The 26,467-nt window shown below is 32.4% G+C and overlaps 3 protein-coding genes, 1 long non-coding RNA gene and 1 pseudogene across 4 annotated transcripts; 3 read left to right on the forward strand and 2 right to left on the reverse strand.

Annotated features, from left to right (window-relative positions):
• Positions 1–390: 390 nt before the first annotated feature.
• Positions 391–7,726, reverse strand: LOC132722199 (uncharacterized). The gene is made up of 3 exons (XR_009624590.1): positions 7,621–7,726; positions 6,548–6,617; positions 391–832 (listed from the first exon to the last, which is right to left on the reverse strand). It is a non-coding gene; the product is annotated as an uncharacterized LOC132722199 (long non-coding RNA).
• Positions 7,727–11,609: 3,883 nt separating this feature from the next.
• LOC132722200 (transcription intermediary factor 1-alpha-like) lies at positions 11,610–14,758 on the forward strand. The gene is made up of 2 exons (XM_060706648.1): positions 11,610–11,958; positions 14,625–14,758. Exons 1-2 carry the CDS (start codon positions 11,624–11,626, stop codon positions 14,737–14,739), a joined length of 450 nt encoding a protein of 149 aa, XP_060562631.1. The 5' UTR covers positions 11,610–11,623; the 3' UTR covers positions 14,740–14,758.
• Positions 14,759–14,976: 218 nt separating this feature from the next.
• Positions 14,977–15,966, forward strand: LOC132722204 (uncharacterized). The gene has a single exon (XM_060706652.1). It carries the CDS (start codon positions 14,977–14,979, stop codon positions 15,964–15,966), a length of 990 nt encoding a protein of 329 aa, XP_060562635.1.
• A 2,403-nt stretch (positions 15,967–18,369) lies between these two features.
• Positions 18,370–20,970, forward strand: LOC132722205 (uncharacterized; annotated as a pseudogene).
• A 3,218-nt stretch (positions 20,971–24,188) lies between these two features.
• LOC132722201 (complement C1q-like protein 4) lies at positions 24,189–25,954 on the reverse strand. Its single transcript, XM_060706650.1, has 2 exons — positions 25,589–25,954; positions 24,189–25,092 (listed from the first exon to the last, which is right to left on the reverse strand). The coding sequence occupies exons 1-2, from the start codon at positions 25,836–25,838 to the stop codon at positions 24,671–24,673; spliced, it is 672 nt and encodes a 223-aa protein (XP_060562633.1). The 5' UTR covers positions 25,839–25,954; the 3' UTR covers positions 24,189–24,670.
• Between the last annotated feature and the right edge of the window lie 513 nt (positions 25,955–26,467).

Here is a 26,467-nt window from a genome sequence, read left to right on the forward strand (position 1 = left end):
CTCTTATTCGCGGATATGACTTTAAATACCGATTGTAATTATCTTTTTTATTATTTTTCTTGATACGATGTTTTATAATAATGAAATGATTTTACACGCAAAATATCGTTAAATTTGGTCCATAAATAAAAAAGTTATAAGTTATATTCGAATTACGTTCTATAAAAGTCATATCCGTAGCACAGGTGCTAGTGGCATTGATTTGACCTAAAATGTGTTTGACCTTGTTATTTATACAATAAAATATCAATATATATAAAAAAAATTAAAAAAAAAATAATTTTTTTTTCACTGTTATATTATTATAATAATATAGATCTAACAGTGAAAAAAAATATTTTTTTTATTTTTTTTAATATATTGATATTTTATTGTATAAATAACTGTCGTATAGCTGGTTGCACAGGCTAATGAGTCATACACGCTATATTCAAAAAGAATGACAAGTCAACATGTATATACATATATTAAGATTTTTATTTCATAATGTGCACTATGGAACATGACATGATTTATGAGTATTATAGTTCAGGATATAAGCGGACTGATCTTATGTCAAAATGATTAATATATGTAACTCTAAAACGTGTGTATTTATATACATTATAAAATGTCCTTATGACAGGTTGTCTTTATATATACTATTCTCAAATGTCAGAGAGGGGGAGTTCGACTTTGGTATTCCACTCGTTCATATGTGTGTTTGTATTTGTATATTAAAAGTATGTAACATCCGTGAGTTCTTCCTCCGTTATGCGACAACGGTTGATTTGGCGCCTAAGACCAGCGATGTCGAAGCGACGATTTTGGACAGCGGGACACAACGAAGTACCTGAAGCAGAAAATTAAAGGTGAGTGATCGTTTATATACCTGTAATTTGCTAATTTTGAAGATGTCAGATCAAGAAATAACTACAATTTTTGAAAATTTGTCAGATAAATTAGACAATATTTCAACTGTCATAGGTACACAGGGTTTATCAGAAATAGTACAAAATTTTGATGGAAATTCTAAATATTTTAATGACTGGATAAAATCTATAGAAAAATATGCTGTTTTAAAAGGTTTGGATGATAATAAAATAAAATTAGTCGCATTTCAATCAAGTAAAGGGACTGTAAGCGATTTTATATGTAGATATTTGCGTGATAATCATCGTAATTCGTGGGAACAATTAAAAGAAGAAATAAGTACTAGATTTGGGGAAATTAAAGATTTACATCATGAATTTTATCTTTTGAGAAATTTAAAACAAGATTTGGGAGAAAGTGTTCAAATTTTTGGGGAAAAATTTATTAATTGTGCTGAAACCGCTTATGAAAATTATACACTAGGAGATAATAGTTTAATTGAACTTCAGTTAGTAGAATTGTTTACGGACAATTTAGCGCATAATTATTTAAAACTTAAACTTATGAGAGAAAAGCCAAAAACTTTACAAGAAGCAATTACATGCGCAATGAATGAACAGAATTTCAGAGCTAGATTTTCTGCCAGAGTAAAATTTTCTAATTCTCAAAATCACGCAAAATACATGAATTACAAAGCAAATAATTTTAATCATTATTATACAAGAAATTTTTGCGTGTACTGTAAGAGACCAGGTCACCATGTGCGTAATTGTAGATTTAGGAAAAATGAAATATATTCTGTATTTCACCGACAAAAATTTTCACGATTAAGGAAAATAATAGCAATAATAGTTTGAAATCAAAGATTAAGTGCTGGAAATGTAATAATTTTGGTCATATTATGCGTGAATGTCGTAAACAAAATTTTTACGACAGAAACAAAATACATTTTCAGGAAAACTAGCAAGTTCCTGTCACAAAGGGGTCATTGACAGGAACGCTAAAATACCAAAATTTAGTATAGCATTAGCTGGAAGCCCTAATTCGTGTTTGATTAAAATAGAAAACTATAGATACAGATCGTTAGTAGATTCAGGTGCTGAAGTTTGTCTTCTGCATCGCAGAATATATAGAAAATTGAAGAATCCCCCTCAACTTATAAAACAGAAAATAAATTTATTTTCAGTTGACGGAAATTATTTACATAAAGATGGTTATATAAATCTTAGTTTTCAAATAGGGAAAACAGAAACAACTCAAAAATTCTATGTTGTTTCTAAAATGAATAGAAATATTATTTTAGGCCGTGATTGGTCACACAAAATGGCGTTAGATTATATTTTGATTTTAGGCTGCTTAAGAGTTAATAATACATATGTACCCCTCGAAGAAGATATTCAATTGCATCAATTGTTAGATTAAAACAGGATGTTATTCTGAAACCTCAAACAGTTAATGTGTGCACTGCTAAATTAAAACAAAATCCAGGCTTGGAAAATGATAAATTATATGAATTAAAAAAGTGTAGAAACTGGAATGATTGCTTCTGAACCAGGTCTTATGATAACAAATTCTGTTATGAAACTTTCGGCTGATAGAAGATTTCCTATTATGATTGTCAACAATACGCATAAAACTATAAGATTAAAACGAGATTCAGTAGTTGCTAAAGTTTCAGAAGTTGAGAGCATTAACTCGGTCACAGAGGCTCTTCAAACAACTTCCCCTCTTAACAACGATTTCGAACGTGATATTCATACACCTTCAGAGCATTTTGATATTGTTAGAGACTTATTAAGGAAAAATAGAAATATTTTCGCAAATAAAGATTCTGAATTATCACAGACAGATACTGTAACCATGAAAATACCAACAGGTAATCATCCTCCAATCAAGTTAAGCCCATATCGCACACCTTTAAACAATAGAAAATTTATGAGTGACACAATCGATGAGATGTTAGATGCTAATATTATAAGAAGAAGTCATAGCCCTTATTCATTTCCTGTTGTTATTGTCGGAAAACGTGACGGCAGTAAACGGTTTTGTGTTGATTTTAGACAATTGAATAAAATTACAAAGCCAACATCATATCCTCTCCCATTAATTGACGATATTTTAACACTACTAGGGTCTTCGAAATATTTTACAACACTAGACATGCGCTCAGGGTTTTGGCAAATACCCGTGCATGAATCAGACAAGGAAAAAACGGCATTTACGACATTCCGAGGCTTGTTCGAGTTCAACGTAACACCTTTTGGCCTAGTTTCTGCCCCTGGAGTTTTCCAAGAACTCATGTCACATGTCTTACAAGGTTTAGAGGCATTTGCTGTCAGTTATCTTGACGACATTCTAATATTTTCGAAGTCATTAAATGAACATTTATCACATATACAGACAGTATTTTCAAAGCTTAAAGAGCATACATTAAAACTTAAACTGAAAAAGTGCAGTTTTATTCAGCAACAAACAAAGTACCTTGGTTTTATAATTGATCATGAAGGTATAAAACCAGACCCAGAAAAAGTAAAAGCTATTAGGTCACTTCCGGTACCAAAATGTGTTAAAGATGTCAGATCTTTACTTGGTGCTGCTGGTTTTTTATAGAAGATTTTGCCCTAAATATTCTAAAATTGTTGAACCTCTAATCAATCTTACAAGAAAACGTGTTTTGTTTAAATGGACAAAAGAATGTCAAAAAAGTTTTGAACAATTTAAGAAAATGTTAACACGTATTCCACTTTTAGCATTCCCAGACCCAAATAAGCCTTATATTCTATACACGGACTCCTCGGATTTAGTGGTCGGAGCATGTTTAAGTCAGAAATGTGACAAATCTGGTATTGAAAAACCTATATACTTCTTATCTCATAAATTAAGTGAATCTCAAAGAAAGTACAGTACCATAGAAAAAGAAGCATTCAGTATTCATTATGCGTTACAAAAATTAGATGTTTATTTACATAATGCAGAGTTTACTATATTTACAGACCATAATCCTTTAAAAATATCTTCTAGAAGCACCTATGCAAAACAAAAGAATTCAGCTTTGGGCTTTAAATATTTCTGCCTATAACTGTAAAATTGAATATTTGCCAGGAAAATTAAATTTAATTGCCGATTTCTTTTCTAGACCTCCAGCTGATGATAAAAAATGCTAACAAGTCCGATATTGAACTTTATGAGCCTGATATAAATGACAATGCCTTCGAAATAACAGTATCAAATTCAAGTAATAATTCAAATAATGATAATGTACATGCTGTGAAAACTAATGAAAGCTATGAAGTAAATGCTTTTGATTCTACGCACTTTAATGCCAAAGAAATAGCAAACAAAGAATACCAATTTCAAGAGCCAATTGTAGAAGATATTAAACAATTCGAAAAATTAAATATGGCCTCAGAGCAAGATAAAGATCAAACTATTCTTGAACTGAAAATATTACTACGTCACGGACAGCCAACTAAATCAGTGCAGAGCAAATATTTAGAAATTGACCAAGTTCTCTATTATCTGTCTAATGTAGATGATAATCCTAATCTTAGATTGTTTGCTCCGCAACACTTAAAACACCTTGTCATTACTCAATATCATTTAAATAATGGTCACCCAGGAACACAGAGGTTATTTACAACAATAAAACAAAAATATTTTTGGCCAAATATGTTCAAAGAATTGTATGAATATGTTTCTAAATGTGTTGATTGTCAGTCACGTAATCTTACAAAAATAAAAGCACCTATGGGCGAAACAAGAGTACCAATGTATTCATTCCAGACCATGAGTATCGACGTTATTGGGCCCTATGAGAAAACAATGAGTGGTAACCGCTACATTATTTGTTTTATTGACCTTTACAGTGGTTATCCCGAGTGTTTCCCTACTGCTGACAAAAGTACTGATACAATTATACATTTACTATTAGAAGAAATTTACCCTAGATACGCATGTCCATTACAAATTGTCACTGACAATGGATCAGAATTCACAAGTAATGCTTTCAAAGAAACACTTAAAGAGTTAAAAATTGATCACGTGCGTACAACTACTTATCATGCTGCTGGAAACGCGAAAAATGAACGTTCTCACCATGTCATACATGATATCTTAGCTAAAAGAATCCAGGGAAATCTCAAACAATGGGATATTCATCTTAACATGACACTAGCCGCACTTAGATTCAATGTCTCTAGGACTTCAAAGCACAGTCCATTTTATTTGTTATATAACCGTGAGGCCATATTACCGGTCGACCTGTTGCTACAACCAAGGCAGCGCTATCATGGCGAAGAGTATCACAAAATTGCATTACAAGAACAACATAATACTTTTCTATCTGTTTATAAGAACCTTAAAAAAGCAAAACGAGAACAAGCTAGCTATGCAGATAAGACCGCAAAAGATATCAAATTTGAAATAGGCGATCCCGTATTTTATAAGAATTTTCGTAAGAGAAGCAAACTAGATGTGAATTGGAAGCCATTTTATAGAATTATGGAGAAAAGGTCACCATTAACTTATATAATAAAAAATCAATTCAACAGTTAAAGTCCATGCAGAACAAATTAGGCTTGCAAATATTATTATTTGGTCAATACCAAAAGCAGATGATACTGGCCGACCAAAAAGAAATGCCACATTTGTAGTAACACCTGAAAATAGCGATACTGATGATGCTTCAGAAATACCAGAATCAGTATTACCCCAAGTTGCTAAAAATGTTAGAAAAGAAAGGTCAAATTCTGATAGTGAAGATGATATTCCATTAGCTGAATTACAGAAACATCTTCGACAACAACAACAAATTTCAAATAATGAAAATGCTCAAAGTAATGCACATTCAGAAGAAATGCAATCGCAGACTGATTCAGAATTATCAGAATCAAATTCCATACAAGTAAATAGCAATCCTCAGTCACAAGCAGCATATAATGCTATTCAGTCAGATTCAATGGCTGATGATAATGATTCGGATAATGAAATGTTTATAAACTCTATTTCTAGCAAAAAGAAAAGTATTGTTAAACCTCGATATAAAGTATCTGGTAAAGCAAACACAAAGGTGCATAGTAATAATAAACGCTTGAAACCGAATGTTAAAATGTTTTTACAAGGATTAGCCAGTATGTTATAGAAAGTTATACTCCGTGTTATGTGCTATACTAATTTTCGGTAAATTGACCTCAGGCATTGTAAATAGTTATTATAGAAAAAAAACATATATGTTACAAGAAACGATAATAAAACAAAACAGAAAATTACATTATTTAATCATATATCTTTATATTTTTGGTGGTTGTATTCATTTATATCAAGTTTCAACTTGCTTTAATTAGAACTATATATCTTAGATTTTTTTTATTCTTGTTTAAAATGATCGTTATTCGCTATATGTTTATCAATAGATCGGTTAATTAAAATGCATTTCAAAGTAAATGACAGCACTTAATCATGAGTTTCAAATTGATTATTTACTTTATTTCATATTAGAATAACATGTGTATACATACATGTTTCAACTGTCAACGCACAATCATTAAATAAAGTTTAAATTGGGATAAGTCTTATTGTCGAAATAAAACTAAAGTTGATAGCTTAGTTAAAAACTAACAAAATATGTCTAAAAAAATTCAATATGAAAAGTAAAAAAAATTTCAAATATCAAGTATTACATAAATAAGATACTTACACTAGAGAACATCTTTCATTGGAATTCTTATCCTATGCATTTTATGACAGTTGTCTTGTTGTTCAAATATCTGAAAAAAAACAAAAGTATGTTTATTGTATATAATATCTATTAACCGATCTGACAACGGACGAAAATGCAAAATATTGGTCTAACGATCACTTGTCGTCCAGCCAAGACAGAGAGGTGTGAGCGATTTCGCCGGTACAGTAAAACACCGCCTGACTAGAAATATTACAGTCAGCCTCTACGATGTCAAACTATGTACAACAAAAACCATGCAGATATAACCATAAACACCTTCTTCGATGTAAAACCATGCAGATATAACCATAAACACCTTCTTCGATGCAAAACCATGCAGATATAACCATAAACACCATCTTCGATGTACAACCATGCAGATATAACCATAAACACCTTCTTCGATGTAAAACCATGCAGATATAACCATAAACACCTTCTTCGATGTAAAATTATATGAAATAAGCGTCTACGATGTTTAAAATATATAACTATGCTGACACAGCCGTCAGCAACAACAACAACAAACTTGTGGAATCAAATAAACTTTTGTTCCTGTCTTCAACCAGAGAAGCCGAAAACTTCCGTTTATCAATAGAATGTGTTTTTCTATGTGTTATATAAACTTAAAAACAAAAACCCAGAGAAATACTGATGACAACTTCTTATCAAAATAATTATTTGTGCGCGACAGAGATATCCAAAAATAAATATCACATTAACATTTGCGAGGATCGTGCAACAGCAAACTGTTAATTTAATTATCTTTTACTCAAAAAACATTGCTACATAAATGAAGAATTATAGATCTATCATCACTTTGTTGTATTGTTCAATACAAGACATTCTTTTTACAACGACGAAACAAGAACAGCGTTTACAGATGTGCCAATAAATATTCGAATATAACTTTATCAACGTGTGTATAAAGTCTACGTTTACACATATCAAATACATATATATTAATTTAAAAGAATCTTCAAGAACATCAAACATTTATGAACAATTATGAGTGTCAATTTAAAATTATACTTTAAAAAGCTACATACCAACGATTTGAAATTCCCGACACGTCAAACGACCAAGCCATACTGATGTCAGCAAGTACCTGTTACAAAAATATACTCGTCACAGGATGTGTTCAATGCGCATGCACAATACACGTTTTACAGGAAATGAAACACCTGGACATTTTATCAATTTAATTTATCAATTGTTTATAATATACCTTGTTTAATACTTTTTTTAAACTTTTTCGTATATAAATATCTTTTCTACTCTTATCATACATATAATTCTGTTAAATTTTATACCTTAAAGTTTTTCTAATTAATATTCTTACAATAATTTGTTCTTTGAAAATTGTTAACTTATTTGTTTGTTCTTTATGTTTCCTTGATCTCTAGAAATTAACTTTTTTTTTCTTTTTTTATGATGAAATAAAGGAAATTTAATATTTATTGAAAAACTTATAAAGCTATAATATTTACCTTATGTTACTTTAACATATTTTTTTTGTATTTTTTTGCATAAAGATTAATCGAACAATTAACAATAATTATTATTTTACTTATTCTAAACTTTTAAAACTAATATCAAAAGTAAACTTACCTGTGCTACATTGTATCTATCCAAATTTTTCTATTAAAATGAATTCAAACATGAAAAGGTTACACACGATATTCAATTGACCAATCAGAGATGATATGACCTGAGGTGATTTTTTCTTTTCAAAATAAAGTAACAAAAGTCGTTAGATAACATCTCTGACCGGACATCTCTGACCGGATATTACCTTAAGGGTAAAACAGATGTCAAGTTGATTTTAGATTTTAGATTTTTTTTAATTTGTTAGAACGAGTTTGAAATGTTTGATATTAAATAATACCTTGTTTAATACTTTTTTTAAATTTTTTTTTTATATATAAGTAAAGGAGGAATTGTCGTATAGCTGGTTGCACAGGCTAATGAGTCATACACGCTATATTCAAAAAGAATGACAAGTCAACATGTATATACATATATTAAGATTTGTATTTCATAATGTGCACTATGGAACATGACATGATTTATGAGTATTATAGTTCAGGATACAAGCAGACTGATCTTATGTCAAAATGATTAATATATGTAACTCTAAAACGTGTGTATTTATATACATTATAAAATGTCCTTATGACAGGTTGTCTTTATATATACTATTCTCAAATGTCAGTGAGGGGGAGTTCGACTTTGGTATTCCACTCGTTCACATGTGTGTTTGTATTTGTATATTAAAAGTATGTAACATCCGTGAGTTCTTTCTCCGTTATACGACATAACAAGGTCAAACACATTTTAGGTCAAATCAATGCCACTAGCACCTGTGATTCGTAGCGGACCGAAGATACCGAATATGACTTATATTTTATAAAATGATTTTTTAATAACCTTTCTTAAAACGGTGTTTTATAATAATAAAATGATTTTACATGCAAAATATCGTTAAATTTGGTCCGTAAATAAAAAAGTTATAAGTTATATTCGAATTACGTTCTATAAAAGTCATATCCGTAGCGGACAGAAGATACCGAATATGACTTATATTTTATAAATTGATTATTTTTTATTAACTTTTCTTGATACGGTGTTTTATAATAATAAAATTATTTTATATATTAATATATCGTTTAATTTTGTTCATTAATAAAAAAGTAATAAGTTATATTTGTTGGGGTTTTTTTTATATAAAAATCACAGGCACGAATATCGGACCTTGGAAGAAAAAATATGACCAGATTGATAAAAAAAACTTGTGTTCATCTTAAAAGTGTCAAACCCCCCCCCAAAAAATGTAAATAATGACCCCCTTTAAAAATATACTATATGTTAAGAGAAAGCCGGAAACTCCAGATTCGTGCCTACGAGCAAGGGATTCATTTCCCGGGCCGTTGTGAAAACAATTGGCCAGACAATTAAAAAAAACTCTTATCACTATTTCGCATTTAATATTTAGCTTCAAAATGAGACCAACCCCAAGTCTCTAGCCCTTCCCGTTCATGAAATATCTATCAGGAAACGAGCGAATTCGTGCTAAAAATCCTTGGTAGACAGAATTGCGGCACAACAATTCGGTACGTAAACATAGACTAATACATGTATGTCAGCTGACTACGGGTCAATATTACTTGAATTTACTAAATAATATTACTAAATACATTAATATTGACCACTCACAACCGTCAGTAGCATCTGATACACACGAGATTCGAGTTTCAAACATTTACACGGTCTTTCAATCGCTTTCTACGCCATTAGGCATCCTTGTGTGAAACGTTGCGGTTTTCGTTGCTATTGGCCAATCAGAAGACTCGTTACAAAATATCGAACAGCTGATTGACAATGGCGTAGAAAGTAATCTAAAGACCGTGGAAAGGTTTGAAATTCGAATTTTGCGTGTATCAGATGCTTCTGACGGTTGTGAGTGGTCCAACTTAATGTATTTAGTAATATTATTTAGTAAATTCAAGTAATTTTGACCCGTAGTCAGCTGACATACATGTATTAGTCTATGTTTACGTACCGAATTGTTGTGCTGCAATTCTGTCTACCAAGGATTTTTAGCACGAATTCGCTCGTTTCCTGATAGATATTTCATGAACGGGAAGGGCTAGAGACTTGGGGTTGGTCTCATTTTGAAGCTAAATATAAACGCGAAATAGTGAAAAGTTTTTTTTAATTGTCTGGCCAATTGTTTTCACAACGGCCCGGGAATGAATCCCTTGCTCGTAGGCTCGAATCTGGAGTTTCCGGCCTTCTCTTAACTTATAGTATATTTTTAAAGGGGGTCATTATTTACATTTTTTTTTTTTTTTTTTGACACTTTTAAGATGAACACAGGTTTTTTTATCAATCTGGTCAAATTTTTTTCTTCCCAGGTCCGATACTCGTGCCTTTGATAAAAATCATATCCGTGAAGAACAGAAGATACCGAATATGACTTATATTTTATAAAGTAAGTGGGTTTTTTTGTCTGGATGTGATATTTAATTACAATGAAATGAAATAACATGGAAATAATCGTTAAATTTGGTCCATAAATAAAAAAAGTTGTAAGTTATAATCGTTGCGTTTTCTATAAAAGTCATATCCTTGACCCGTGAAGGACAGAAGATACCGAATATGACTTATTTTTTCTTCATATGATATTTTATAATAATAAAATGAAATTGCAAAAAATGTTTAATTTGATACATAAATACAAATGTTACATGTTATATTCGTTGCATGTTCTAAATAAAAGTCATATCCGTAGCGGAAAGAAGATACCGAATATGACCTTTTTAGTTACATATATTGCACGCTCTGTATAAAAGTCATATCCGTGGCGGATTGAAGATACCGAATATGACTTGTCAAACTTGTTTCTTTTATTTTTTATTTATTTTTTGGTATTTTTTTTGTCACATAATTTATAAATTTTACATAATAATACATGCAAAAAATTGTTAAATTATGCCCGTAAATGAAAAAGTTACAAGTTATGTTCGTTGCATGTTCTAAAAGTCATATCTTTGGCGGAACTTATATACGTTGCATATTCTTAAGAAAGTCATATCCGTGGCGGATTGAAGATACCATTGATTGCTGCCGACAGCCACGTGCACGTGTCATACGTTGTATCATTTTTTTCCTTTTCTCAAATAGAACGATCTTGTCCGTGCATTATCTAATTAATTTCAGCTGATAACGAGTCTTATTCGGTATATTCTATCTAAGATTCCGTTTTTCGTGAACCTTAAATAACGCCGTTGCTGTTTACTTTTCTCCTTGCTACTGAGCAAAACTGTATGCGAACGTTTGGGATAACCCTCGTATGTCCATAACTTGTTTCAGCCTAAGCAGATATTTTTGCATTTTATTGCTATTTAATGTATGTTGTCATTCATTGCTATTAAAACAATCTTATTACCTAAACTATTTGTGAAGAAGATACAAACAACAAATAAATGTTAATTATATAAGCACGTTTTATTCTATCCCAATATTATAGAAGTAAGAGTGGCATGAACCATGGCTGAGGGTGGCGATTTGATTATAAAAGATGGCTCGGATGCTGACTTCGAGTACACATGTTCTCCATGTGGGGAGGATGATGTCAGAGAAGAGGCTGTCAAGTATTGTCCCGTGTGTGATGAATATCTGTGTACATCATGTTCACGACATCATGGTCGACAAAAAGCTACACGTTCACATACGTTAGTAAATTGTGATGCGTCAACAAAAGGTACAGCGGTAACCATGGTTACAAAAACAAAATGTCGTTATCATCCAGATCGCGACATTGAAATGTACTGTGGAGCACATGACATGGTCTTTTGTAACAAATGTATAATTGATAATCACAGGTTTGTTTATATATTTTATCGTCTTATTTAGTGGGGGGAGGAGCTCTACCGCTATGCTATTTTGAGCGTTTACCCCTAGAAATATACATGTATACTAAATATTAAAATTAATTCTAGCCAATCATACAGGGAAATGTTTTTCTATGCATCGGAGTAGAATTTTGATTATTGAACAAAAAGGGCTTTGAACATTAAATTATAATGAATTAAATTATAATTAATATTAAAAAAAATAACAATCGCCAGGACTATAACGGTTGGTTTTCAGCATAGGAAAATGGAATCACTTTTATGCTCTCGAGATATCTCACCTTTTCCAGAATTCCACGAATTCCGAGATTCCCATCTTTTCAAAGAAAAAAACGTTAAAACAAACAGTTAAAGATCCTGTATGTTTTGTGATTGATATTGTAACTGTGTGTATTGTATGTATGTAGTTAAAGCTTAATGAGGGTCCACCCGCCCTCTCGGGCACAAAATGCAGCTTTCGCTGTCGAGTACGGACCCCGGACATGTCACCAGTCATGCCATTAAAGAGTTAGTTTTGAAGCACAAAATGGTGATAATTTACCTCCATGCAATTTTCACGGTGTATTAGCCAAAGATATGAATTTTGAGTCGAAAAGTAGGTCACTGTACGGCGGTCAATGAGAACCTAAATGTACAGTAACCTGTGACAATAGGAAAGGTGTATAGCCCTGAAAAGAGCTGTTGGTGCCAGCTATAGGCCTGCCTTACAAGCCATCTATCTGTACTAGGGGCTCACGCACCCTAGTGCACCATCCTCGTCGTCTCAGCCTACTTTGTAGGGCCACTCCCCTCGGTATTAGTCAGGACATCGGCAGCTGGTCCGCAGAAGTGACGAAGTAGGATTCCGTAGTTAATGCCCACGGTTGAAGGCGCCGTTAAAGTTGTCTACTAGCCAAGTTGTAAATCTTCTGCCGATGCCCTGTGCCTTCTCAGCGACGTGCTGTCTCCGAGGGGAAGTGAGAAGAACTGTGTGTATTCCACACTTGCAAAAAATCTATATGTATATATATTTATGCAAATAAAACAATTTTCAAACATCGAAGAATATTTTAAATGTATACTGCAAATATTTTTTCACATTATATCTAATCAATACATTATATGCATTCATTTCTTATTGGAAAATTTTTACTTAGAATTTATAGAAAAAAATTTCTAATTACCTCCCTTTATTTACATAAAATGTTAAATTCGGTAAGATCTTTATAAATAATGCTTGTTGGAACTTACAATATTGACAAATCTTAATTTGAGCATCATTTTTAGCTCGACTATTTGAAGAATATAAGAGCTATTGTAGTCGCCCGGCGTCGGCGTCAGCGTCCGCGTCGGCGTCTGCGTTGGTTAAAGTTTTTTGTAAAGTCAAATATCTCAATTATTACTTGAGATATTCAATTGAAACTTGCAATACTTATTTATAGTAACAAGCTACATCAGTTTGACAAGTTGGATAACTCTGCCTACAATATTGACAGAATTATGCCCCTTTTTAACTTAAAAATTTTGGTTAAAGTTTTTTGTAAAGTCAAATATCTCAATTATTACTTGAGATATTCAATTGAAACTTACAATACTTATTTATAGTAACAAGCTACATCAGATTGACAAGTTGGATAACTCTGCCTACAATATTGACAGAATAATGCCCCTTTTTAACTTAGAAATTTTGGTTAAAGCTTTTTGTAATGTCAAATATCTCAATCATTGCTTGAGATATTCAAATGAAAAATAAAAATACTTTTTTATTAACAATGTACATCAGTTTGCAAAATTGCATAACTCTGCCTGCAATATTTGCAGAATTATTTGCCCCTTTGAAACTTAGAAATTTTGGTTAAAGGTTAAGGTCTTCAAATATATTTACTTGAAACTTTACACATGCACTAAGGGTCATAATTGGAGGGTCATAATTGTATGTCACTGACCAAGTTCCATAACTCTATCTTGCATTAAGGCTGATTCATATCCCCTTTTTTACTTAGTCTCTTGGTTAATGTTTACATGCAAGTTTTACATATCTCAATAACTATTAAAGATATTTATTTAAAACTTCACATATGCATTTAGGGTCATCATTGTAGGTCACTGACAAAGATCCATAATTCTGTCTTGCATTTAGGCTGATTTTTCTCCCCTTTTTCAACTTAGAAATTCATGGTAAAGTTTTGCTTGTAAGCTGTTATCTCAATAACTACTGAAGGGTTTGTGACTTTTTTGGGACACTTTTATGCATTCATAATAATAAAGCAGTTATTTACTTGATAAAACATCTTAATAACAAGCCTTTGTACCTTTTCTGTCAAATTTATGTATTCATAGGTAATTAGTATTATTATACTCAATAAAACACCCTCGTGACATTACCTTCCGAATAGTCAAGCCAATACTGTATAATTAGACTCTCTCTAAGGCCTATAACATGAATTTATAAAAAAACAATTAGCCCTTTTGTGAACTTAAAAAATTTAACATTATCAAGGCTCTTTTACTATCAAGCACTTAGAATAGTCGAGCATGCTGTCCTACCGACAGCTCTTGTTATGAAATAAAACCACGAAAAAAATGTAACAGGATCTTTAATAACTACAGGATATAACAATTAAAAAGTAATGATGATGACATTTTGTTTAATTCAGATCCTGCAATGGAGTATCTTATGTAGAAGACGTGTCTTCACATCAGATACAAGAAATTGAGCGACTCAAGACGGACATGAAAACAATTCAAGAGCGTTTAGATGACACTGACTAGAAGTTCCATACGAACATCAGAAGCGTTGAGAAGCAAAGAAACGAAATTATTTCTCGGATAGAGAGAATTGAGCGGGAATTCATTGAACATATCCGTAAGCTGAAGCATATAGCATTGGAAGCTCTTAATTCAGACTTTACTTTGGCCAAAGAAGAGATTGAGACAAATTTTTCTCAGATTAGCAAAGTTAAACAAGAAATTGAGCAAGCAAGTCGCCAGTTACAAACAGCAGACAGTATGAATATAAGACAACAATTTGTACAGACAAAACTGATACAGCAGATTGTAAACAATGCTTTGAAAGTTTTTAAACAAACCGAGGCTAAAGGTTGTCTGTCTTTACGCTTTACGGAAAATACGGAATTAAAATCTTTAATCATTGCGTCAACATCTTTAGGGTCTGTAGAGAAGACAACAGAAAACAACAGTCTGGTTGGATTAAAGTTGTATAAAGTAAGTTCACAGAAAGAGATTAAAATCAAAATGAAAAATGACCGTACACAATGCTACATTTGTGATGTATGTCAGCTTCCAGACGGTACAATCATACTGGCTGATTATCATAATATGAGGATAAAGAGACTTGATATGAATTGTAACATTAAAGATTGTTTGGATCTAGAATCAAAATCTAGAGGCATCTGTTGTACTGGTAATACTGAGGTCGCAGTGAAACTGAACAACAACGAAGTTTGGTTTATATCAGTAGGAAACTCATTATCTAAGGTGAGAGATATATCTGTTATAGGTGGAGGTAACTGGGGAATGACATATTGTGCTGGAGAGTTGTGGGTATCTGATGGAAATGGTGTTAATGTATACAATATGACTGGTACATTTATGAAGTCTGTCAGTAATAATGTCAATGGTCAATGCAAAATTAAATCAACTGCACAACAAATGGCTGTCAGTGGAGATACTGTTATTGTAGCAGATTATAGTGATGGTGCTGTCTGTCTTAACAGAGATGGTACTGTGAAGAGAGAACTGAGAGATAAAAGACTTGACGCCACACGAGGTGTATGTGTAGCCAATGACGGAACCGTGTTTATTTCTGGATATTACTCAAACAACATCATGATGTTTGATAGAGATGGTAAATGTCTGGGAGAATTGGTGGGTAAAGATGCTGGTTTGGTTAATCCAATATCATTGTTGTATGATGACAATAGAAACTGTTTAATTGTTGCATGCTGGCCGGACAAGATCATAGTTTATAATACATAATAATATGAGTCTATAGTTTTCAATGTACTGTTGTACGATGATTATATCTTAATATTTATATGTTGTGAATGATATTTAATGAAATGCGTGTATAGTACTTTTTGTTATGATGAAATAAAAATACTTTTTCTTCGAGGGTAATACTGTCTTAATGATTGATATGGACATAGGACGGTTAGAGCTTTTACTAATGCAAACTCCTTACAGTGATTACCTCCCTTGGCAGAATTGTAATCACTACCTTCACAGACGTTACATGATCATGAAAGTCACATGACGTAACTATGTAAATATCGACCGTTACAGTAATTTTTCTCTTTCTGTTTATTTTAACTTTTCGTACCTACGTCCGTTATATTTTATCAAAAAATATCAAAAGTATACAAAATAATGAAAAATAAAATCAAAAGCTAAAAAATATTAAATATCAGAAATTCTGATATATCGGACCGTGGTGGCAGAAATCTATGAAAATAAAACAGAAAGAGAAAAATGGCGTTAGATTTTCTATGTAACGGTCGATAATTACATTTGAATTTCGACGTTACGTCATGTGACTTTCATCATCATGTGACGTCTGTGAAGGCAGTGATTACAATTCTGCCAAGGGAGGTAATCAGTGTGAGGAGTTTGGTAATATCATAAGAAGTTATAGACGCTTGACACTACGTCACTCATCACTAATGAACATGGCATCCTTTTTATAATGTAATGTTACAAGTTGTTTTCTATAATAATTGAATTTCCTCCATTTCCTTGATATACAGAAGTTTGCTGACCTTTTCTGCAAGGTGGACTACAAACAGCACTGACACTTTAAAAGTACGCAAGGTCATACGCCACAGCAAGTCACATGACTTTTGTAGATGATGATGAGTAAGATAATTAAGATATATGCTTTAAGATACATGTATATAAACATATACACCCAACCGCCACTGGTTGAGAAATACGCATTCCGAACATATAGAATCTAAATGACAGAATATTGACATTATTTCATTTTATAAATTCCTGACCTACATACTGTTTATCAATTTCGTTAACACATAACAAATTATAACACATATCAAATTATAAAACAGTAGGTCGATATCGTGATCAAATAGAATATCTATTTTAAAGAACGACCCTACTTGAATCTTTTTGAACAGCAAAATGCCTCCTTATTTATTTTTTATTATTTGTTAATGAAAATTAAAAAAAAAGTAAAAACTTCTTGCACAAAGAACATTGTTTGGTCAATTCAAGGGAACATCGGACAAAATGCAATACGTGATCCATATGTGAATATGAGTCACGTCACGACAAATCCAACATAATGGGTTTGCGACCAGCATGGATCCAGACCAGCCTGCTCATCCGCGCAGTCTGATCAGGATCCATGCTGTTCGCTTTTATTTTCTCTACTAGTTATAGGGTTTGTAAGCGAACAGCATGGATCCTGATCAGACTGCGCGGATGCGCAGGCTGGTCTGGATCCATGCTGGTCGCAAACCCATTATGTTGGTTTTGTCGTGACGCGGCTCATATGTATTCCATATCCATCATCAAATCACAAGCCAATCAATAAGCCTGACTGCATATTGAAAAAATGACATAGTCTCTTTTTTAAATAATCTTAAAATATCAACACCCTATTCCTTAGATTATTCTGTCATCAGTGTATTATGGGCTATTTGATAGAAAGGAGTATACTGTATGACTACCGTTCACTTTCCATGTGTAGTGTCTTTAGTAAAATGACTAATAGAAGACAAATATATAACATTCTTACAATGTATTTTATTGTTGTCTATTAATATGTTTGAAACATTGATTAAAGAAGAGAGCACCTGTCTAATTATAAAACAAAGCACTGGCAGTAAACATTGCAACCAATATCTGTATTCTTAGCTTATTCCTGGGATATACGCTAGCTAAGATTTTCCGGGATATACGCTAGCTAAGACTTGCCTTAGTCTTAATATCTTTTTAAATGTCAGTTCTCAGTATGAACGGTTAATATCTATATAGTATTACGATTATGAGGCATGGCAGCATCCATTTAATTTGAATGTTGTTACATTGCTGTTGGTACAATCTAGGGGAAAACATATAAATGCATTATAATCAAACTTGTTAACAGAATACTAGTTTAACTTGAACGCGTAATTTCAATAAGTAACATTTAATTAAAATGCAGTAAAGTATTCAACTAGAAACACTTGCTTAACAACAATTGTTAACTGGTATAAGCATTATAAGTGCCACTTAAAACATCAAATATTTCACTAATCGAGGAAAGTAAGTGCATTACGAGTAATAAATAATTTCACTCTTATTGGTTAAAAGTAAAAAAGGGGATGGTGTCTATTTGTTATACTGACCAATTAAGTTGAAGATGCTCATTTAGACACTCTGTATCAAAAAGCTAATATACAATGAACAATACTAACATTATGAATTATACAGAAAGTTCATTGTGTTGATGGTACAATATCACTGCGACAAAAGTGACAAAGGTTCTGCAATGTGGAGATTGAAAGTTTTGCTTATGTTTGGACTGGTGAGCTCAGCTATATTAACAGTAACATCAGGCGATGACCAGCCCGACAGATTCGCTTACCATGCTAAACTTCTCAGTAGGATGATTAATATGGAAATGAAGATGGAACGAATGGAAGAGGAATTGAAACAAACAGAGACAAATATCAGCACTTTCACAAAGAACCAGGCTAGTATACTAGACAATAAAACCGCCGAACTGGAGCTATTAGGAGGTGAGACTTTTGATTTTAGAACAAAACATATCGGTTTAGTTTTAAAGTATATATGAGGTACAAGATAATCATTTTTATATACGACATCGCGCATCCTTTTGTATCATTTTTTCGTCATATGATCATCAATGAAGAGATAATCATAATGCTTGTTATATGTAAAACACAGCTTTTATTAAATGTGTTACAAAGAGAATATTGAAAATTAATCTCGCTTTTTGATAGATGCTAAAATATTGTATCCTTAACGTATAAAGCTTCTAACGTTACCATACTTCTGGGGTATTATGCTTTTGAATATACCATTGTTTATCTGAATCTACATTAACTTTGAAGTACAGAAACAATAAATTGACAACTGCATGTAAGCGAGCAATGGCCTCCGTGGTCGATTGTTAGTACCGCTGTCTTCGGATCACTTTCCCTTGACCACTGTAGGTTTGAATCCCGTCAGGGAATTTGGATTTTGCCGGGTGAGCAAGCTATCCAGCTAGGTTACGAAGACCGGTGGTTCTACTCAGGGACACCTAACGTTTTTTTCCATTTCTATAGCTGGAACACTCAAACTCAAAATAAATAAATAAACCTAATGCTGTCAAATATTTGTATCAGTAATTATGTCTATTCAAACTCAGTCGTAAAAACAATATTGTGGCATATAACAGAAGGATGAAACCTGTGACCTATTCTTTTGAGCATGTTTAATTGATTAGCAGCTTTTTGACATGTATTGCTTATAATTTTGCTTAAGCCGGTGCTAGCTGGCGTGGACGGTAACTTGCACTTTCCAGTACTGTCCATGAACAGGCTCAATCAATCCTAGTCTGCAACAATTTCAATTTTGCCGTGTTGGGCTTTTTTGGCGGAACTCTGTTTTTCTCTATTATATAAGCTGTCTGGTACTAAACAGTAGGGCTACTGTTGTCATTATGAGAAAACAATGTCGTGACTCTAGGAGGGTTCGAACCCACGACCTCTATATTGAGAGGAAGCTGTCTTAACCACTAGCCCACTGCTACCCTTAAACATAAAATCTTATTAACATATCTAAAACAATAACAACAACAACGACAACAGCAGCAGCAACAACAACAATAATAAAGAAACAACAAATGAACAAAAACAAACAAGAAAAATGAATTCGAAAAAAACCTACAAAAACAAGTATCAGTGAAATAACAGACAGAATTAACAGTCAGCTCCACTTTCTGTACAAGTTTTAAACATTTTATTGTCCTTAATACTCTGTCCAATATAAACATAATGCTCTGCCTTTAATTGATAAAATATATGACAAAATTATTATCTTATAGAAGGTTAATATTACCTAATGGAAAATTATTTTCAGGATGATCACAGAAATTTAAAAACTTAAGAAATAGCGTACCTTATACCTATATATTGTGGATTTCTTTTATTATATTCACGTTACTTTGATATTGATGATTTTATAAAATCATGATCTTAATCATAATTAATTTTACCATTATATATATTCTTAAATTTATTTTAGAAAGAGTAGATCTACCCTTGGTTGCTTTCGATGCCTATCAGCCAGTCGATACAAGTCCAGATACCAATGAGATCAATGGTATGGAGATACAACTCGTTTGAATGAAGGAAAAGTATATGATACAGTTTCGTACATTTCAAGGCGCCTGTTTCTCTGGACTCTTATCTACTTGGCAGTATACATGCATGTAACTAATCAGTGGTCGGTATTTCCCAGTATGCCCATAGTTCTTGGAAAATATCCTACATAGCGACGAACGTACAAATTCGACATAACAAGACTTACGATTTGCGGCTCGCATGAGCACGTTCGCCCGTGTAGAGACCGGACAGAAAGTGTGGGTGAAGTGTACCAGCGGAAGTACCAATGTTCTGCTGTGGGAAAGTCACGGGAGAAGTTCCTTCGTCGGTGCTCTAATTCATAAATAGACTGTCAAAATGATAGTAAAGAATTGCATGCAAATAATTGCGGTACACATGGACACTCGACCACATGCACATACAATAAAATGAATTGCCTGAATGTATTGAAACCATCACACCAAAAGCTTTTCACAGCGGATAGACGAATTCAGTGTACTTTGTTTTGCAAGCCTTATACATGTGTTCAATGCGTTGCTAGTACAAGATTCTGTTATTTCCGATCACCGTTGCTTTCTTGGGAGCTTGAACCTTTTCTTGCTACAAGCAGGGTACATTGTATTCATGTTAAACATGTTTGGAGATAAAATGTTTATGCTGTACTACAAAGATCGTTTTCTTTTCTTTATATAAACGATTTTTTAAAATGTATTAAAAGCGTTAGTTGATGAACGCTTTAATATTGAAGTTAATAAAAGCTTTATTATATTTAATAAACGTTTAATTCATATAATCAATGCAAATTCACAGAAGGAGGAGTTTGTTCCTGACTGCTGATTTATTGTTACTGTTCTTGTTTTTCATGCAGATCTTTAAAATAATATATTTAAAACACAAGAGCTTTTCGCTTACTTTGTTTTGTAAATAGTACACCGTAAAAAAGCTGCTACTGCGACAAACTGTATGTTACATTTCTTTAGTAGTAACAATGAAAATAATGATAATGATAACAACACATTATGCACATGTGGTTTTCCAAAAGGACAAAGAGCAGGAAAATGTTAACAGTGTAACCTTACTTGAAGTGGATACTTGATAATTGTCCTTGTAATACAAGGTGTTGAAATGTTCTTACGAATTTTCCTGTATCTAAATTCAGACCAAAACTTTTACATAAATAAAAATAAAAAAATCTTTAAAAACATTTTGTTTTTAAAAACATTTTCTTTTAACCCTTGGATGGGAGTACATTTAAAAACCTGGTTTTAAAACATTATAAAAGAAGTTGCTCGAGTTGTGGTAAAAGATCTTTTACCTTGAACTTTGTAATGCATAGAATCTTTGAACCTTTATTGCGCAAATGCCTTATTGAATACATTAGCTCTATGAAAAATAAGATATGTAATAACTCTTTTCGTGTGCCGCTTCAATGTTAACTTTATTATAGTTCGCGCTCAGGTGTTTGTTGGTATTTTATACTGAGCATGAACAGAAAATTTTAATACAGTATATATAGATATACATATACAGCTACATTGACACAACTACAATACGTAAATACATTTTGGGTATGCAACAATGAGTTATATTTTTAAGTTCAGAATTTATTAGTTTACATGATATCTTCCAATCTAAGAGTGTTCATCAAGTTGATAGTCACTTTTTTAACAAAAGTGTTACTGAATTAGTTGGTTCTTTCTCCACTGCGACATTTTAAATATTCTCGCGTTACGAATAGCCATGTTTTATAACACTGAAATTTTATATAGCAATGATTTTTACTCGTTCAGGTTTAAACTAATGGTTCAACATAATTTTACCAATAAATCCGGTAAATTAACTTCGGAATAATACTCTAATACGCAATTGCATGATAATGTTCTACAAGATCTATCATTCCATGACAACATGATATTTTATCTTTCTACAGTTCTTTTGTTCGCATAATGTCACTACAATCTATTTTGTCTTTATTTGTATGTCAACCGTACTCACATCTAACGAATGTGATGCCATTCTAAGCAGATATTGTGACAATTCATATTTTTCTTTTATTTCCCTAAATGATATTAAACTTGGATTAACCTTCACTTTAGCCCGTCATTCTGAAATGTAAATGTAAATGTCCATTGGTCTCACCCGCCATGTAGATATAAATAATTTTGGCTCAAATGATGATGGAAATAACCACCTCGCCCAACCCTTTTCTATTCTGGTGATACCGTCTATTAATCATAAATTGAAAAGTTACTCAAAATGTGAAAGAAATATTACTATTATTTGGATTACATTTGCCATTTTCGTTAGATACTTAGCTTTTTCGATGACACAACGCCATTTACATAAAAAATTTAATCAGACCCGTAGGGACAGCTAGGGGTGCGGGAATATTAAAGATAAAGAAAAAAGTGGATACCACACGCTTGCTTATTAAAATACGCTTACAAACCAAAAGGAGGGATTTTCCCCCCAGATGTCTAATACTGAAATGAATAAGAGAGATCGGTGATCTGTCGGCGATCTTTATCAACAATGTAGAAAATAAACATTTCTTCCATCGGCATTTTCGCTAAAAGTCCATGTTACTTAAACGTGCTTATTTTGTTAACATCATTTATACGGCATAACTACTTTCAATCTTTATCAGGGCACAGTGAACAGTTTGATTGGGATTAGCCAAGAGCAACGCAAGGCAAAAATATTCCGAAAACTTTAGACAAGGAGTAAACCTGTTGCTCAGCATTCGAAAATATATAGAAAATAATAGTTTCTTCAATGCCTTTATTGAAAATTCTGATAGCAAATAATATTTGCTTGAGGTATATGGGTAATATTCATCAAAATGCACAACACTTGATAGTCCGCGTAATTCCAACAATTTATTTTTATGTACGGTGTAATCATTGGCAATTTCAAACATGTCCTATAAAAGTGTCTATTAAACATTTAGATATTTAAAAAAAGCTAAGTCACTTTTTAGCGGCAGTAGCCAATGCTCGGTTTTCAATGTTCAGTCCTCCTTTTTGAGAGTTCCAGATAAGAACAAAGCTACCAACAATAAAATATCCCAGAGGAAAAGCACCGCAGAGAAATAGATCTGCACACAAACACCAAATGATTACATAATAAAAGTCATATCAAAGTATTTCAAAACTTTTAAATCACGATATATGAACTATTTATAAGTATCACCGGGGCCAATGCAGTCGGAACGTCCTTGGCTATTATCTATAATAACCTCGGAAACAATACTGATTGAAAGTAGTTCTACCACGTGGTTTTACATGTAAACAGTAACACAGAGTAATGTTAAACGAATGTTTATATTTGACATCCAAAGGAAATTTAAGTCTATTTCGGTACAATTAAGATTGAAATTATATGTCTGACAACCATTTTTAATTCAGATATGCCCACTGATGTACAATTTTAATCAAATCCGCCTAAATGTCAACAGATTGACATTTTGTACTTTTGGTTTCTACAACCATACTAGTAAATATATAAATGATGTATTGTTTGCATTTGTATGTATGAATTCACTTATTTTAGGTGAAGGTTTACTTGATATATTCGAAATAAACTTGGCAACAACTCCCAGCATTAAATTACTTTTTGTTTACATGTTTAGTTTCTTAGCGTAGGTTAGACCGAAATACCGCATCCGTTCTGTGTATTCATACTATTGTGTTCGAGGTTCTTCTCCGAAAACTTACGGAAAGGGCCGAAAAGTTGCGATTGGGGCCAATGTTCGATAATTTTCTCTGCCTCCTGAAATATTATTAATAGTCGGCAAGGTGTTCCGAATGATAGTATCTCTGGATATTATCGCTTCATTCTTTGATACAAGACATTACACACTTATCGTTTGATGATATTAAACTTTATTTTGATACATAAATATTTCATGATCATTACATAATCAAAAATGAGAATGTAACCTATCGTATAGTAACATTCTGATTTATATTTAAGTAAGGTAAATAAGAGACGTTACCGCATGAACGGACGTTACGTCATTTTTGTATGTTGTAGATTTTCATTTCTCATGAAGACGTACTAATCTAGAATTTAGTAGAATGTGTTGTCTTTATTTCTTACATTATTTACAGTCCTAGTCTTATATGAACGGAAAATATGAACATTTATGAAATTACAGAAATACAAGAATAACTACGACAACAAGAACACTAATGAAGTATTCAAAAGCACACCATGTTCATACACAAATGTTAACATTGTCTGAGGAAAGGAAGAACGTTGTATCTTTTATGTTTAATGTATAAAAGTAAGCGAAGAATATGTAGATCTACGGCTAAATTTCTACGAATGTCTTCCCAAAGTTCATTTCATGAATATTTTCTTTGTAACAGGAATCCGGAAAACGACGTTTGTCTATGTGTATCGTCATATAATTGCGGACTGGTGTTTCCACTTGTACACTTGACATATGCCCTTTGGCCTTTTGTGACCATTGTGACGGCGCTTGTTGAGCTACAGTCATATTGTACGTTGTTTAACTGTGTACTTCTGGCTATTGTAATGTGTTCAAGCATGATATCATAGTGAACACCTCGTCCTGGGTAGTTGCAGACATGTGCTACAAAGAAATAGAGCCCGGTTACAGGAGCAGTGAACACGCCCAGAACGTTATCATATCCGTTACCTTCATTCAGCCGGACCGTTTGAAGTATCAGGATCTGACTGGTATCTAAACTCTTATCAACTGGACTGTATGCGTTAAATGCAATGATTGGTGTATAATCTCTATCTGTAATAATAAATAAGACCTATATATAGTAAAGCACCAACTGCTAAATGATAAATTCGGTTTGTTTTTGCATAATGTTTAGCCAACATAAACTTATAAATAACTATACCATGCTAGTGTCTGTTATTACAAAATTTCCCAGGCAAGGCTTAGAAAAAGGGGTAAAATGCTCCATTCTCTTCATTTTATTTCAATATGTATTGATAAGGTGGCTGCTAAATCAGAGGGTAACTGATAAAATTATATGTATCAATCATGTACTTAGGTAACAGAAATCAATGCATTGACATGATAAATTCACGATTCAATGCTCGATAGATAAAATGAATTGAAACGTAAAACTGTTGCCAGTACACAATGCTTATCCTAATTCTTAATATTTCTATATTTTTCTTTGACATAAAAATCTGATTATAAGACAAATTAAGACAATTATCAAATTAAGTCTGCCGGATGGCCCTAGTCAGATATAAATTATTTGTAAAAGTTACAGCACCTTGTAAGAGCTCAAACTCTGCTGTTTTGTTATCCAGTACATTGTTCACATTTTCCAAGACATCTTTAGTATCAGAATTTGTTTTCTTCATATCCTTCTCTAACTCCTTAACCTTCACCTCTAGTCGAACCACCTTGTCTAATACCTGAGCTATATACGTCAAGTTTTCCCCCTCGACAAAACATAGCCCGTTCATTGCGATTTGAACTATTACCAAAACGACCAATTTTGTTTTCCCACACATTATCATTGAATAGTTCTTGCTTAAATGATAACTGCAATGAAGTAACAAACGTAGGCCAATGTTTTAAATGGTTAAACGCGTGTATGGTGAATTGCTTCAGATGATGTGCTATTTTATTTTCATTTGACAATACTTCACGTTTGTAGATATGATTTTATTTTCAAGTACAAGATGTCAAGTAGTCCATTTGGGTTTGAGGAAAAATGTCATATAAAACCGAGGAGGGACACCTGTGACATATAATTGATTCATACTTATGTAACAAGCACCGAGAAAGTAATTTCTTATTATCTAATTAAAGCAGAAACTATTAACTTATGCAAACCATCTTGATAGATATTCTAACAAATTTAAAATGACTTATCTGCACTGCATTAGAAATGTAATTCCTGATAATAGGTATCAAACATAATCCCTAATAAATATTGTGAATCTGGGACTCATGCCATGTGCTCGGCGCAGTAAATGCATGCTTACCGTATATTCATTAATAAAACAGATAAAAATCAACATATTTACGATACTATTGGTTTACCAAATCGTGCTCTTCAATGACTAACAGTACAAATAGTTTAAATCATTTTAACTTTTGAATTATTATAAACGACACATATAGATGTATTTGTTCGAGCCTG

The sequence above is a fragment of the Ruditapes philippinarum genome, unplaced genomic scaffold (assembly GCF_026571515.1).
Source record: "Ruditapes philippinarum isolate M1 unplaced genomic scaffold, ASM2657151v2 ctg1731_1_1_1_1, whole genome shotgun sequence".
Lineage (NCBI taxonomy): Eukaryota > Metazoa > Mollusca > Bivalvia > Venerida > Veneridae > Ruditapes > Ruditapes philippinarum.

Bases quoted from the DNA above. Each gene is read 5' to 3' on its own strand.
- LOC132722200 (XM_060706648.1), top strand. From the start codon at position 11,624: ATGGCTGAGGGTGGCGATTTGATTATAAAAGATGGCTCGGATGCTGAC. The intron at 11,959-14,624 runs GTTTGTTTATAT...TGTTTAATTCAG, and splicing joins TGTATAATTGATAATCACAG to ATCCTGCAATGGAGTATCTT.
- LOC132722204 (XM_060706652.1), top strand. From the start codon at position 14,977: ATGAATATAAGACAACAATTTGTACAGACAAAACTGATACAGCAGATT.
- LOC132722201 (XM_060706650.1), bottom strand. From the start codon at position 25,838: ATGATAATGTGTGGGAAAACAAAATTGGTCGTTTTGGTAATAGTTCAA. The intron at 25,093-25,588 runs GTGCTGTAACTT...TTATTATTACAG, and splicing joins AGAGTTTGAGCTCTTACAAG to ATAGAGATTATACACCAATC.